The sequence below is a fragment of the Globicephala melas genome, chromosome 19 (assembly GCF_963455315.2).
Source record: "Globicephala melas chromosome 19, mGloMel1.2, whole genome shotgun sequence".
Lineage (NCBI taxonomy): Eukaryota > Metazoa > Chordata > Mammalia > Artiodactyla > Delphinidae > Globicephala > Globicephala melas.
Window position 1 is genome coordinate 59,555,746 of NC_083332.1, and position 12,668 is coordinate 59,568,413.

Here is a 12,668-nt window from a genome sequence, read left to right on the forward strand (position 1 = left end):
CGCCCCCCGACTTCCGGTCCTGTGACCTCCTGTGCGGTCGGGCGCGGGGTGGGGTCCTCCTCGATCCCGTGGTGCTCCGCGGCGCGGCCTCGCTCTCTTCCGGTCGTGAGTACCCGGGGCGTAGAGGGCGGTCGTTGGCTGGCAAGGTGAGCAGCGGCTGGCCGGCGGCAGGTGAGGCGGCCGGCGACCGGTCTGCGTCGCGAGGCTGGTGAGGGTCGGGCGCAGGGAGCCGCCGGGCCTGCGTGCGCGCCGCGCGGCGCCAGCAGGAACCGGCGCTGGGCCTCCGGTCCCGGTGACATTGAGGCCGGCCGGCGGGGGCTCCGGGCTCCGGAGCTGCCCGGTGGCGGTCTCTGTGCCTCCCAGAAGCATTGGCCGGTCCTTGCCTGCGCTGCCGCGGCCGCGGGCTGGCTTCGGCTCTGACCTTGGAGCGTCCGCTGGCCGCGGGCGCGCACCCTAGGGCAGGTCGCTTTGCGGGCTCCCGGCCACCCCTTCAGACGGTGCTGCGCCACTGCCCCGGGTGTAACGGGGCTCAGGGGCAGGCGTTCGGCGTCCGCCCACGCGCGGGCCAGGCAGGTGGAGAAAACAAGGGAAACGGGAACGAGTTCAGCCCTGATTGTCATGCTTCTGCCCGTAATGGGTATTTTCTGAATGCGTTTGGCACCCTTTTCGTCATCGGTGGGGTTCCCTGAAACGTCCAGTTTTAAGGGAGGGGGAGGTAGGGGAGCTAGGCATGATTCAGTGAAGGCCCAGGTGAGAGGGGGGTCATCCAGGTCATTCGTTGTCCTGCAGGGTTTGGAAGTGGCCCAGGGCCCTGTTTGCAGCCTTTCTCCCGGGTTTCCCCTTCCTGTCTTGTGCACACATTAGGTCTTAAACCAAATAATGAATGCAGTGCGTGCCACCGTCCCTTTGAACTGTTGACTTTTTTTCTCTGAACAATGGAGCCCATCATAGCACATTCTAGCTTTTCCAGAGTCTCCTTTAAAAATATTTTTCTCTTTGCTTTGTAAGAAAGCTAATGTTTCAAAGACAAAAGCAGAGAAACGATATGCAAAATAACCCCAAAACCCAGTTTTCTCCGAATTGCCTTAAGTGCATACATATGGTGCTTGGTTTATAATGAAGCTCCGTTAAGACGTGCTGACTGCTGAGAAAAAAAAATCTCATCCTAGGTTAATTTGTGAATTCAGAGTCAGTAATGAAGAAGGGATCAGTTATGTTAGGGGGGAGAAGAAGAGAAAAGAATTGCATTGACTTCCAAAATGCATTGGGGCAAAAAGGAATCATTCCTAATAGGTGTTTACGCTTATTCATAGGGAAGGTACGTTTTTGTCTTTCAGAATGTTGGCTACCAGAGTATTTAGCCTAATTGGCAAGCGAGCAATTTCCACTTCGGTGTGTGTACGGGCACACGGTAAGTGTAACTTTTCTTTTTGCTCTGCTCTGTTTAAGGCCCTGTGCTGGAGTTTCAAACACAGAGGGCTGAGATGGCTAAGATCCTGATCACGCTGTTGAGGAACTTGAGGGGAGGTATAAATATGTTAATGGGGCATACTTCTAGATTAGAGAGTTATTTATGAATCATATTGAATTCTGGTCTGAGTCTTTGCTTAGACTGGTATTTTCCCCCTTTTCCTTCCCTTCCCATATTTTCAGGTTCAAGTTCAAGTTCCACCCCTTTTAAGAGATTCCCACTATACCTGACTTTAACACTCTCTCCCTCCGACAAAACTCCCCGCCACTTACCTTGAACATGGTTTACATTATTGGGACAATGGAAGGGAAGGAGCTTGGAGTTCCTCGCCTGAACTGGGTTCAATCTCATTTCTACCTTGGACTAGTTACTCAAGTTTAGGAATCTGTTTTCTCACCTGAAATATATGTAAACAGCTTAGTGCAGTGCCTGGCACATAGCGAGGTTAGTTTTGCATTTATCAAGCACTTCTTTGTACTTGTCACTGTTAGGCACTTAGAATAAAAGAATATGAGATATGAAATCATTCCCCAAGGATGTTTGCAGTCTGGAGAGGGAAGATACATGAAGGCAGCGTTTCAGTAAGAGAGGGACCCTGAGGAGGAACATTTAGCCTGGCCTCTGGGGTACAGGGGAGGCTTCTAGAGGAGAGGCCTTGCTCTGCTGAAGGGCTAGTAGCTTTAACCTCACAGCATTCCAGTCGGAGGGAGAACAAGCAGAAGGAGGAAATGCAAGTCAGCATGGCAGGTTGTGTTACTGAGGGGTCGAGGGCAAGGCTTGAGTGGTGGGTGATAAAGTCAGAGAGCAAGGCTTATGTATCCAGGGGCTCAAAAGCTGTTGCCTGAGTTGCTTTGTGTGTGAATTTTTCCTTAAAATTGTGTCCTTTAATTGGCAGTACTGTTGTCTTACGTTTCTCTATATTGCTGGTATTGCTCAGGGTAACACGATGGACATAGACTCTAAAACAGATCATATTAGTAAGAGTATTATTGAAATATGTAATTTAAATGACTAGGTAATGAAAAAAATTAGTTGTTTAGTTAATACACGCAGAAAGAAGCACTCCTTCACTAAAAGCCTGGCAAGTCACGTAGGACAGAAATTACATTTTGTTTCCATTTTGGTTTTGCTAATGTATTTCCTTAGCTTTTAGTTTGTTTGCTTAGTTTAGTTGGTAGTATAATTTACAGAAAGGAAAATTTATCTTTTCTAGGTGTTATGTTTCTATGGATTTAGGTACACTCACACAGTTGTGTAACAATGACCTCTGTCAGGACATACAATACTTCCGTCACCCCCAGGAGTTCTTTCATGTCCCTTTGGTCGTTCGGATCTTCTGTAAGAAGTCCACTCAAACCTCCCTCGGTGGCACTGGCCGTGACTTATTCTTAGGGTATTGCGTTAGGCAGAGGAGGTCGGATCTAGTCAGTCCCTTCTTGAAGCCCCTGCTGGCTTCTTGTGCCTGGAGTACGAACAGCGCCCAGCCTCTCTGGTCTTGTCATGTCAGACCCAGAGCGGCAGAGAGCAGCCCACACCAGCCCTTCCTGTGGGCTCAGGCTCCCAGCCCGCACGGGTGTGCTGTTCCCCAGATGCCCCGCGCGGCCCCCTCCTGCCTCAGCTCCACAGGTGTGGACGGTTGCTTCTTTCGAATCATCACCCTCCGTGCAGGTGTTGTTTTAGAACAGCCTTTCCTGACCACCTGTCCTGCCTTACCTTGCTTTGTGCTTCCGTAGAGACTGTGGATTTGGGGTAGTTTGAGTGTCGTCTGCTTCTAGAGCACCAGCTTTGGAGGCCAGAGACCTTACCGGGCTTGTTCATTGCCGCGTCTCCAGCACACGGTAGGCAGGTGGAGAGAACTGCAGTCCATTAGACAAGTCTCGTCCTTTAATTTTAAAGTTTTAGTTGTACAAGTCGCACACGAATACGTGAACCGGTTCTCCACATAAAATAGCACAGTCTGGAGCGCCATTGGTAGCCCTTGTGGGAAGTTCGGATATTTGTGTGGTGACACGTCTGATTGAGAGGGGAGCTTAGATTCACCAGATTGCCTCAGCAGAGGCTCCCCAAAATCCATCCAGTTTGAGGATACACATGCTAAAACATGCACTAGAATGCAACGTCTTTGCTTTTCTCTCTTTAACAGGAATGCTTGGTGTGTTAACCTTTACGTGTCTGTGCTCCGCACTCCCCTCCCCGCCCCCACTTACTGGGGACCAGGCCCAAACTGCTGAAGAGCCCTTGGCAGCCCTGAGAGCACGGATTGGCCATTCTTGTTCTAGAAAGTGCAATTTCATGCTTAGAGTGCTTGAAGGTTATGAGCATTTACGTCTTTATAACAGCTTTATTGAGATGGAATTTACATAACACATTCCCCCACTAAAGGGTGCACTTGAGTCGTTTTTTTAGTTCATTCACTGAGTTGTGCCATTATCACGCAGTCAATTGTAGAACATTCTCATGACCCCAGTTAGCATCTATTTTTAATAACTCATGTGTAACCTGAGTGCTTTGTACTCCACTCATCATTTTGAGAGTTTTTAAATTGGAAGGTAATTCTAGCCATTTTCATCTCACATCCTTTTGGGATAAGGTCGGGTATAAATATATAAGTACGCTAGGCATTTGCAAGTCACAGATACGCACCTAGAGAAACTTTACTGTTTTAAGACTCAAGGTTTTATTTCACTACTGTTAACGTGTTTGGGAGATTTTAATCATTGGGACTAAGCTAAATAGAGGTGAAGCATTTTTGCAGGACTTCATACCTCTAAATCAGTTTGGAACACAACATTTTCTTGCAGATGTAGGGTAGAATTGAACACAGCTTTTTGCAGAGGGAAAACCCTAAATAAAATTGAAGCTATTCCTTTTTTTCCCTGCTGTCTGAACTTTTTTCCTCTCTACTGGAAGAATACATGGGGACACACCCACGTGAAGGCACTAAAATTTCTCACTTTTTGAGCAGAATCATCATTTTTGTCCTCTCCTCTTTCCACTGATAACAGCTTGGGTTTAACTTGCCAGGGGTTTTGTGTGTTTAGTTACACATACCTGTGAGTATCTACATGTAACATAGCTTTTTAAAAAGAAAACATAACCCTGATAGTGTTCTGTGACTTGGCGGGTACACAGTTGTCTTTCCATTTTGGGCACATGGATCTCTGTCATTCATTGTACTGTTGTAACTTGTTTCCTGCCATGCATGTACCACTGGTTCCCTTCCTCTGCTTGCCTTTTTCTTTTTTTTCCAGATCTCTCATTTCCCAACATGCTCTGTAGTTTATTGTTTGATTCCCACTTCTAGCACGTTGACACTGGTAGGCAGGAATGCTTGCGTTGTTCACTGATCACCCCAGGTTGGAGCCACGCTTGGCATACAGTAGGTGCTTGGTGAACCGTTGTTGAACAGGCCAAATGGCTCCATGATGGCGTGTTTCTAAGGAGCACAGCTTCTTAGTGCGTCCTTGGTTGGACACAGGTTGTTTGGTACTTTGCTGTAATAAGCAGGGGTGCAGTAACCAGCTTTTCATACATCTTTCTTTCTGAACTTTGAACCTTGTTTCTTTCATGAGTTTTTTTTTTTTTGTTTTTTACGGTACGCAGGCCTCTCACTGCTGTGGCCTCTCCCGTTGCGGAGCACAGGCTCCGGACGCGCAGGCTCAGCGGCCATGGCTCACGGGCCCAGCCGCTCCGCGGCATGTGGGATCTTCCTGGACCGGGGCACGAACCCGTGTCCCCTGCATCGGCAGGCAGACTCCCAACCACTGCGCCACCAGGGAAGCCCTTTTCATGAGTTGTATATTGTTTTTGTTCTTCCCTATTAGTTGGAGTCCCTTGCAGAAGGGCCTTCACTTAGTCCGGTCTGCAGTCCAGTCCAGGGAACCTGAGCGCCCCCTCTGAGCTCTACATGAACACTGGTCGTTGCTGGAAGTGCCGCCTTGTTAGCGAGGCCCCTGGCAGGTTTTTGTTTTGCTGTGATGAAGAGCGCTGCTGTTACCCATCTGCCAGCCTCACTGTGCCGTCTGGGCCCCTCGGGACAGGCCTGCTCCCTGTTGCACATGACAGTCCTGTGGCTATTTGGAATGGTGGCCACAGCCCCTGGGGTAACTGAAGTTTTCAGGGTGCACATACACGTACTTACTTTGGTTTTTAGAAGCACCGCCCTGTTTGTAACTCTGAACCCATGTGCATTTTCAAATATTTATCCAATGCATGTTTTAGGAAGTGTTGTGAAGAGTGAAGACTATGCTCTCCCGAATTACGTCGACCGGCGTGACTACCCCTTGCCCGATGTGGCCCACGTCAGGAGCCTTTCTGCCAGCCAGAAAGCCTTGAAGGAGAAGGAGAAGGCCTCCTGGAGCAGCCTCTCCATCGATGAGAAAGTGGAATGTGGGTATTGAAGGGAAGCAAGGGCAGCTTGCGTTGGCCGAGAATTCTGGTCCTGGGCTGCTGCTCAGAGCGCAGCGTGCTGGGGAGGGTGGGTTCCTGTGGCTCTGTGGGGCTGTCCAGGGCCCAGGCCCCTTTGTCCAGGCTTGTTGGCTCCAGCGCCCCCGGGGAGGAGCAGGAACAAGGATGCAGGGCTCTGCGGAGGGCTTAGCGTATGAGAGTAGCTTCTCGGGGCCTCCCTGGGTGGGACTGGGTTGGCTGTAAATTATTGATGGAAGATCAGCGAAATTTCGCTGTCAGGTAGGAAAGAGGCATGAAAGTATTATGGGCTTAAAAAGACCCTTAAACCTTAATCTAAAGGAGAAGGAATTTCACTGCCTTTTTGTGCCCAGAGTAAACTCCATAACTTCATGCATCTCCTTCCTTCCCCCTTACGTGTGCGTGGGTGCGTCCGGGCCTCAGGCCTGTGTTGTGTTCCTAGCTGTATGTTTGCCGCCCCCGTGTTGTGGGGAGGAGTGATGGAGCCCCGCGCTGCGGAGGGGCTGTCGGTCCCCATGGCCCTCTGCGCCTGCAGCGCTGTCCTTTCTGTCCCTAGTGTACCGCCTCAAGTTCAAGGAGAGCTTCGCAGAAATGAACAGGAGCACAAACGAGTGGAAGACGGTTGTGGGCGCAGCCATGTTCTTCATCGGCTTCACTGGTCTCCTCCTCATCTGGGAGAAGCTGTACGGTGAGTGGCGGGGAGAGAAGGGGCCGTGTACCCGGAACGGCTGCATCTTTCGGTGCCCAAGAGTGGGCCATGGGGCCTCCACACAGAATCGGCGCTTCCGTCCTGGGCTCCATCCCCAGCTTGTGTACCGGGTTTGAGAGACTGGCTCGCGTGAACAGAAGTGGTGTAAGCAGAGTCTGCTTTATTCTGAGCGGGCCACGCTCGGTCACGAACGGCTTCCTTTGTGCGGCCCGCCACGTATCCAGTAGTGCTTTCTCTGCTCGCCAGTCAGTTGTCAGAAGAAGGAGTAGTGGAGGTTAGCTCAAGGAGAAGGGAACGTTTACGCGTCAAGGGCTGCTTCTGCCGTCGGGGACTGCAGCTCAGTAACCAGAGTTCTGGGTCTTCGGACCTAGCAGTTTCCGCCCGGCCAGCGTTGCGCTGCCGGTGTGCTTGTTCTGGTGCTGCCTGTCCTGCGTTCTCTCTGTCCAGCCGAGCAGGTATCTTCCCGTGCTGAGCAGGTGTGATCCTGTGTTTGTGGCCTGCCTGTGGACGCGGGTCGGTGACAGACCTGTGACCCTCTGCTCTTCCCCCGCGTCACCTTTCGTTCTGTTTGTGCTCTGTGCTTGCCTGTAGACCCATTGTCTGTATCCTGGAGAGAGGACGCTCTGCTTTTAGCTTAAGTATTTTATTGCTTGCTTTTACAAACGAAGGAATAATTTGGAAATACTGAGTTGTCAGTGCCCAGGATTCGAAATCAGTGTGTTCGCCTGTGTGTGGCTGTCAAGTGGCAGATGACTGTGCTGCTCGGGTTGCCAGTGAGATGGGGGAAGGCCTCCCCCGTGTAGCGCGTTGGCTTGGAAACGCCTGGTCAGGACAGCGTTGCCTCACGAAGTTGTTTTGGACTGCAGTGTACGGCCCCGTCCCGCACACCTTCGAGGAGGAGTGGGTGGCCAAGCAGACCAAGAGGATGCTCGACATGAAGGTGGCCCCGATCCAGGGCTTCTCAGCCAAGTGGGACTACGACAGGAGCGAGTGGAAGAAGTGAGGGCCGCGTTCGCACGCCGGAGCCCCCCGTCACCTCCCTGCAGCTCCGCACGTTTACGGGAGTGTTCTTTCCCAGTACCAGTGCTAATAAACGAGCAGTTTACGTGACGTCCTTGTGGCTGCTTCTTTGATGATAACTGAAGGAAGTGAAAGCGTCGTTCGAAACACAGTAAGTTTCTCTCAGGTGTCCGTATTAAGTACACTTTGGGTATAAATGAACTGGCAAAAATAAGTTTTATTAGGTAATAGCATATAAAAACTAAAAATATACAGTGCTGTGGCATGGGATGTTTTGACAAGAGATTTTTATGAGAGTGAAATCCCCATCACAGTAGCCAGACTGACAGACCTCACCGTGGTCGCTTTTCTCCTGGGACTGTCTCTCCCCTTGAAATTGTGAGTGTTGGTTGGAGTGTGTGACCACGAGATTGGGAAGGGCAGACCGAGTTCTGCGCTCCTGCCTTTTTTTTATCTAAGAAGCAACAGCGAAGCCAGTCGTAGGCCGGGCAGGAGTTAAGGAGCCCTGCCCGAGCCCCCGGCAGGCGTCCTGTGGGGGCTCCTCGGTCTATCCTGTGGTTCTCTCCCCTTGCTCTAAGGTCCGTTCCCTTCCCTGGGTCCTGGAGCCCCTGCGTGGGGAAGCAGAACAGATTCCAGAATAGAGCTGGTGCAGAGGGGTCTCCCAGCAGCATCGGTGCAGGGGTGGGTCAGGGGGGAGCTGTGACTGGGAAGGGAAGTTGGTCCCTAGAGCTCGACCAGAGGAATGTCACAGGAAGTTGGCCTCAGATAGGCTTGTGAGAGGGCTTGAACCAACCAGTGTAACAGGAGGGGCAGGTGAACTGTAGCCCCTGATTGCAGTATCTCCCGCTGCTCTGGAAATGGCCTTGCTGGCTTGTTCTCAAGGGCCAGCTGCCTCCCCGGGGGGCCGTCTGGGGGGAGAGGAAGGGCCGGGAGCTGTGGGGTGCGAGCCTGGCTGTGAGGACCAGTGTGGCTCTGGGTGGCTTGGACCTCCCTCGGGCAGCGCCATTTTCAGCTCCTTGCCAGCGAGGGCTCCTGTGGTGGGGCTGGAGTTCTGACCCTTGAACGATCACTGGTGGGTCCCCTGCCATGGGCCAGGCGCTCACCGTCTCACTCCCCAGAACGACCCCAAGAGGAAGGGGCCCTTCCCGGGTTGGGTGGTGGAGCTGAATGCAGCTAGAGGCCGAGGGCTCTGCCTGAGTGGGAGTCGGGGGTGCTGGAGACTGACCCCCGGACTGCTGCTGCCCCGGAGTGGCTTCACATGGAGTCTCCCTGGGCCTGGGGGCTTCCCCCGGCCACGTCGGAACCACTCTTGCACTTGCTCAGAGGATGGCCTCCTGTACCTCAGCGTCAGCTTCCAAGATGAGACTGTTGTCCTCTTCTGTCTCTCTGTCTTTGTGGGTCTATGCCTTAAAAAAAAAAAAAAATCCCTTTACTGCCATTTTCGTGGAAATTGAGGAGGAAACAATGAATGCTCGATCCAGCCCACCATCCTTAAGCTGGAGGTCTACTGAGCACTTATGCATGGTCTGCATGTTGTGAGAGTAACAGTGAACACGACCCTTGGGGCTCACCGTTGGGGCTCCCAGGAGCACCGAGGACGAGTGAAACAACAGACAACGTAATTAGAGGGTTCGAGAGGGCTCAGGGTGGTGATGGAGGGGGGGGGTTTCAGCTGGGGGTGGGAAAAATTCGAGGTCGGTGGTGGGAGACGTCCCCGAGGAGGTAGCCCTTGAGCTGAGACTTGATGACTCTCGCCCACCCTTGAGCAGAGGCAGGGACGAGGGGGCACGGGTGGAGACAGTCATGCTCGAAGGACCGTGGACGAAGGCCCTGAGGACAGAGCTCACTCGGTTCGAGGACCTGAAAGATGACCCGTGGGGCTGAGACCATGTGAGGGAGGAGGGGAAGGGTGTGGAGAGCATGGGGGCCCAGGAGAGAGGGCAGGCTGAGCTCTCTTGGGGGGTGTGCTCATGTAGCCGCAGACAGGGCACTCACCCTGCCCCTCCCAGGGTATCTGGGGAGACTGTTGTGGTTCCTTGTGTAACATGAAGTTGGGGCAGGACTTGGAGAAACACCAAGAAGGCTGACGGGACAACCACCAGCTTAGCTCCCCGGAGGCCAGAGGGTCCCTGTCCCCCCCCAGGAGTGGAGATTCTTCAGAGTGGGGGGGGTCCCTGACCAGCCCAGGCTTGGACTCTACCTGGGAGCGTTGCAAGGCCCTGCTGGGCTGCTGGCTCTCACCTGACGCGTGGAGAGCTCCTTGCCGTTTAAAGTGTGTTTCATCCTTTTCTACTCTTCTTATTTTTGCCTGTCAGTCAGCGCTCACCTTGTTACCGGCTGGCAGCTTTCTACCCTGTAGAGCTTAAAAATCATTATGTACAAAGGAACAAGTAACAGCAGACGTATCAAACGCAACCCTAGATGCCAGAAGGCAGTGGAACCATAGTTTCAACTAGAATGATAAAGTCAGCTCAACTATGAAGCAAGAGCGAGGGAAAAAATAAAGATATTCACAGGCGAACATGAGGAGTATTGATTACCAACAGGCCTTTGCTGGCAGAAGCGCTGACGGACATAATCCAGGAAGGAGAAAACTCGGAAGGAGTGAGCTATAAGCAAGAAGGGGGAGCAAAGGGATTGGAAACCATGAGGGCAGATCCACCCAAACACTGGTTGCCTACGACAATAAAAGTGACCATGACCACTTTGCGGGGGCGCATTCTGGGGAGGTGGAGGCTGTGGTGGCGTACGTTTTGAATTTCCGTGAAACCCCGCATAGAAGTGGTAACTAGAGAGCAAAACCAAAAACCCTGTTGATAATACCAAAAAATGAGGTGAGGAGCTAGTGCTATGAACCGACCCCCGTGATCCCCCGCAGTACAGATGGGTGGGGGCAGATCAAGCACGGCCACAAGCCCTGCACAGTATCCGCTTTGGTGCCAGGGGAAGCAGAGGGAAGCAGGGACAGCTGATGGACCTGAGAGCTGAGACCCCGGGGTAGCCAAGGATTTTGCCAGGGAGGAGGTGTGGTGGGACCAGCTGATGAAGCTGGGAGGGTTGTCCGGTCCAACAACGGGCGAATGCTGGGGGCCCTCAGTAAGGTCCAGGGGGCAGGAGTACTCTCAGTCCTGACACTGACCCTCCTGGGCTGACCTCTGAGACAGGGACCCACACTGCAGAGAAATTGCTGAGAGTGGGATCAGACTGACCAGGGCAGGGATGGCAGGGCTGAAGGAAAGGTGAACCCCAGATATGTGTGGAGGAACTGAAGACAGGCCCCAGATCTCAGAAGGCCAGTTGCCATATTTTTCAACCCCAAATGAAAACAACCTTGTGAAATTAGAAACGTTATCCTGAACCACACCTCCTTCTAGAAGTTCAGGAAAGCGAACTTCAGCTTCGACAATGGATTAACGTCTGTCCAACATATTTCAATGTCTGGGTCCTGAGACACACAAGGAAACAGGGAAGCGCGAGCAACGCTCAGGGATAGAAGCAGCCAACAAGAGTGGGGGTTGTTGGCCGGCTCTCCCCCCAGCACGTCAGTGTGTGTGTTCAGTGGGTCCGTGAACTAAGCCGCCGTGGTGGCAGGGATGGAGGCCGTGCAGGCCCCATAACCTAGACTTCCTTTCCCCGAGGCTGACCTGCCGGCCACGGATGTCGTGTACCTAACCTGCCAATGGCGGAGACCATTGAGAAGCCCCAGCACGGCACCGGTGGACTTCCTTCATGCATCAGCGGGCTCACTGGTCCCGCTACCCCTCACCTAGAGGCAGCGGACTTCTGAACACTCAGTGGTGGGCACTTGGGCGATAACGCTCTCAGGGAATGGGATTCTATCTTACAGGATGCAGTATATGCCTTTTTTATATCAGTTTTGCATTGTGGGAGAATATATGTAGCATGAAATTCACCGTTTTAACCATTTTTAAGTGTGTAGGTCAATGGCATTAGGTACCTTTGCATTGTTGTACAGCCATCATCGCTCGCCATCTCCAGAACTTCCATCATCCCAAACTGAAAATTCCATACCTGTTAAACCGTAGCTCCCCATTCTCCCCTCCCCCAGCCCCTGGTAACTGCTCTTCTACTCTCTGTATGAATTTGCAGATGCTATGAACCTCATGTAACTGGAATCATACTGTGTGTGGCCTTGTGTGTGTGACTTATTTCACTCAACATAATGACCTCAAGGTTTGTTCATGTTGTAGCATATGTCAGAGTTTCCTCCTTTCTTTTTTAAGGTCGAATAATTTTCCATTGTACGTATACACCTCATTCTCTGTATCCCTTTGTCCTGTGAGGGACATTTGGGTTGTTTTCTTCGGCTGTTGTGAGTAATGCTGATACGAACATGGGCGTACCTGAGTCTCAGCTCTCGATTCTTTGGGAATATACCTAGAAGTGGGAAGAGCCAGGAAGTAGGTAGCAATGCTTTAACTGTCTGCATGTCGTGAGACCCAAGGGCATTTTCCATCCTCGTCAAGGAGAATGCTAACTTTCTTTCCTTTCATACGAAATGATGCTTTTAATCAGGGACCAGTGCGTGGTTCTCTCTTTCTCTTAGACTGAATACATGGGCCAGGGATCCGAGGTGGAAAGGGGAGCGTCTCCTTTCACAGTTACACCTAATAACACATCGACAGGGTCTTTGTTTCCCATTTGTGAACACTCTCTGTTGGTGTGGAGGTCTGATTCCTTAGGGAATGAATGAACGCTTCCACCAGGAGACGCCACGGTGGGCTCCCAGGAGCTGGAGATTGAGTTCGCCAAGACTGGATGGGCTTCTCATGCCGCTGACCAACAGAAAGAGAAGAGGGTTACTCACTCTGTGGGACGTGTGATCCTGAGTATAAACGGGAAATGGGGTTTGTGTTACATAATGGGGCTGAGGAAAGCTATGGCTAGAACCCAGGGGACTCTCCTGGGTGCCTCTTACTTAGATCTTCCAAGTCCAACAGTCAAAGTCAACATAAAACAGTAGTTCACAGTGACAACAAAGAGACAGGACCACCAAGCATTCAGACCCTATTCATGACCTAC

At 51.9% G+C, this 12,668-nt stretch overlaps 1 protein-coding gene and 1 non-coding gene across 3 annotated transcripts; one reads left to right on the plus strand and one right to left on the minus strand.

Annotated features, from left to right (window-relative positions):
• Positions 1-23: 23 nt before the first annotated feature.
• On the plus strand, positions 24-7,715 carry COX4I1 (cytochrome c oxidase subunit 4I1). 2 transcript variants are annotated; one of them, XM_030863137.3, is made up of 5 exons: positions 24-171; positions 1,338-1,411; positions 5,693-5,860; positions 6,453-6,584; positions 7,472-7,715. In XM_030863137.3, the coding sequence occupies exons 2-5, from the start codon at positions 1,339-1,341 to the stop codon at positions 7,606-7,608; spliced, it is 510 nt and encodes a 169-aa protein (XP_030718997.2). In that variant the 5' UTR covers positions 24-171; position 1,338; the 3' UTR covers positions 7,609-7,715. The 2 variants fall into 2 exon arrangements, with proteins under 2 accessions (XP_030718997.2, XP_030718998.2); XM_030863138.2 differs by having other exon boundaries at positions 63-146.
• Positions 7,716-12,015: 4,300 nt separating this feature from the next.
• On the minus strand, positions 12,016-12,146 carry LOC115857066 (U6atac minor spliceosomal RNA). Its single transcript, XR_004041109.1, has one exon. It is a non-coding gene; the product is annotated as a U6atac minor spliceosomal RNA (small nuclear RNA).
• Positions 12,147-12,668: the final 522 nt, after the last annotated feature.

Excerpts from the sequence above, each read along its gene's own strand:
- COX4I1 (XM_030863137.3), top strand. The coding sequence starts at position 1,339 with ATGTTGGCTACCAGAGTATTTAGCCTAATTGGCAAGCGAGCAATTTCC. Across the intron at positions 1,412-5,692 it reads GGTGTGTGTACGGGCACACG|GAAGTGTTGTGAAGAGTGAA; the intron begins GTAAGTGTAACT and ends TGCATGTTTTAG. Across the intron at positions 5,861-6,452 it reads CATCGATGAGAAAGTGGAAT|TGTACCGCCTCAAGTTCAAG; the intron begins GTGGGTATTGAA and ends TTCTGTCCCTAG.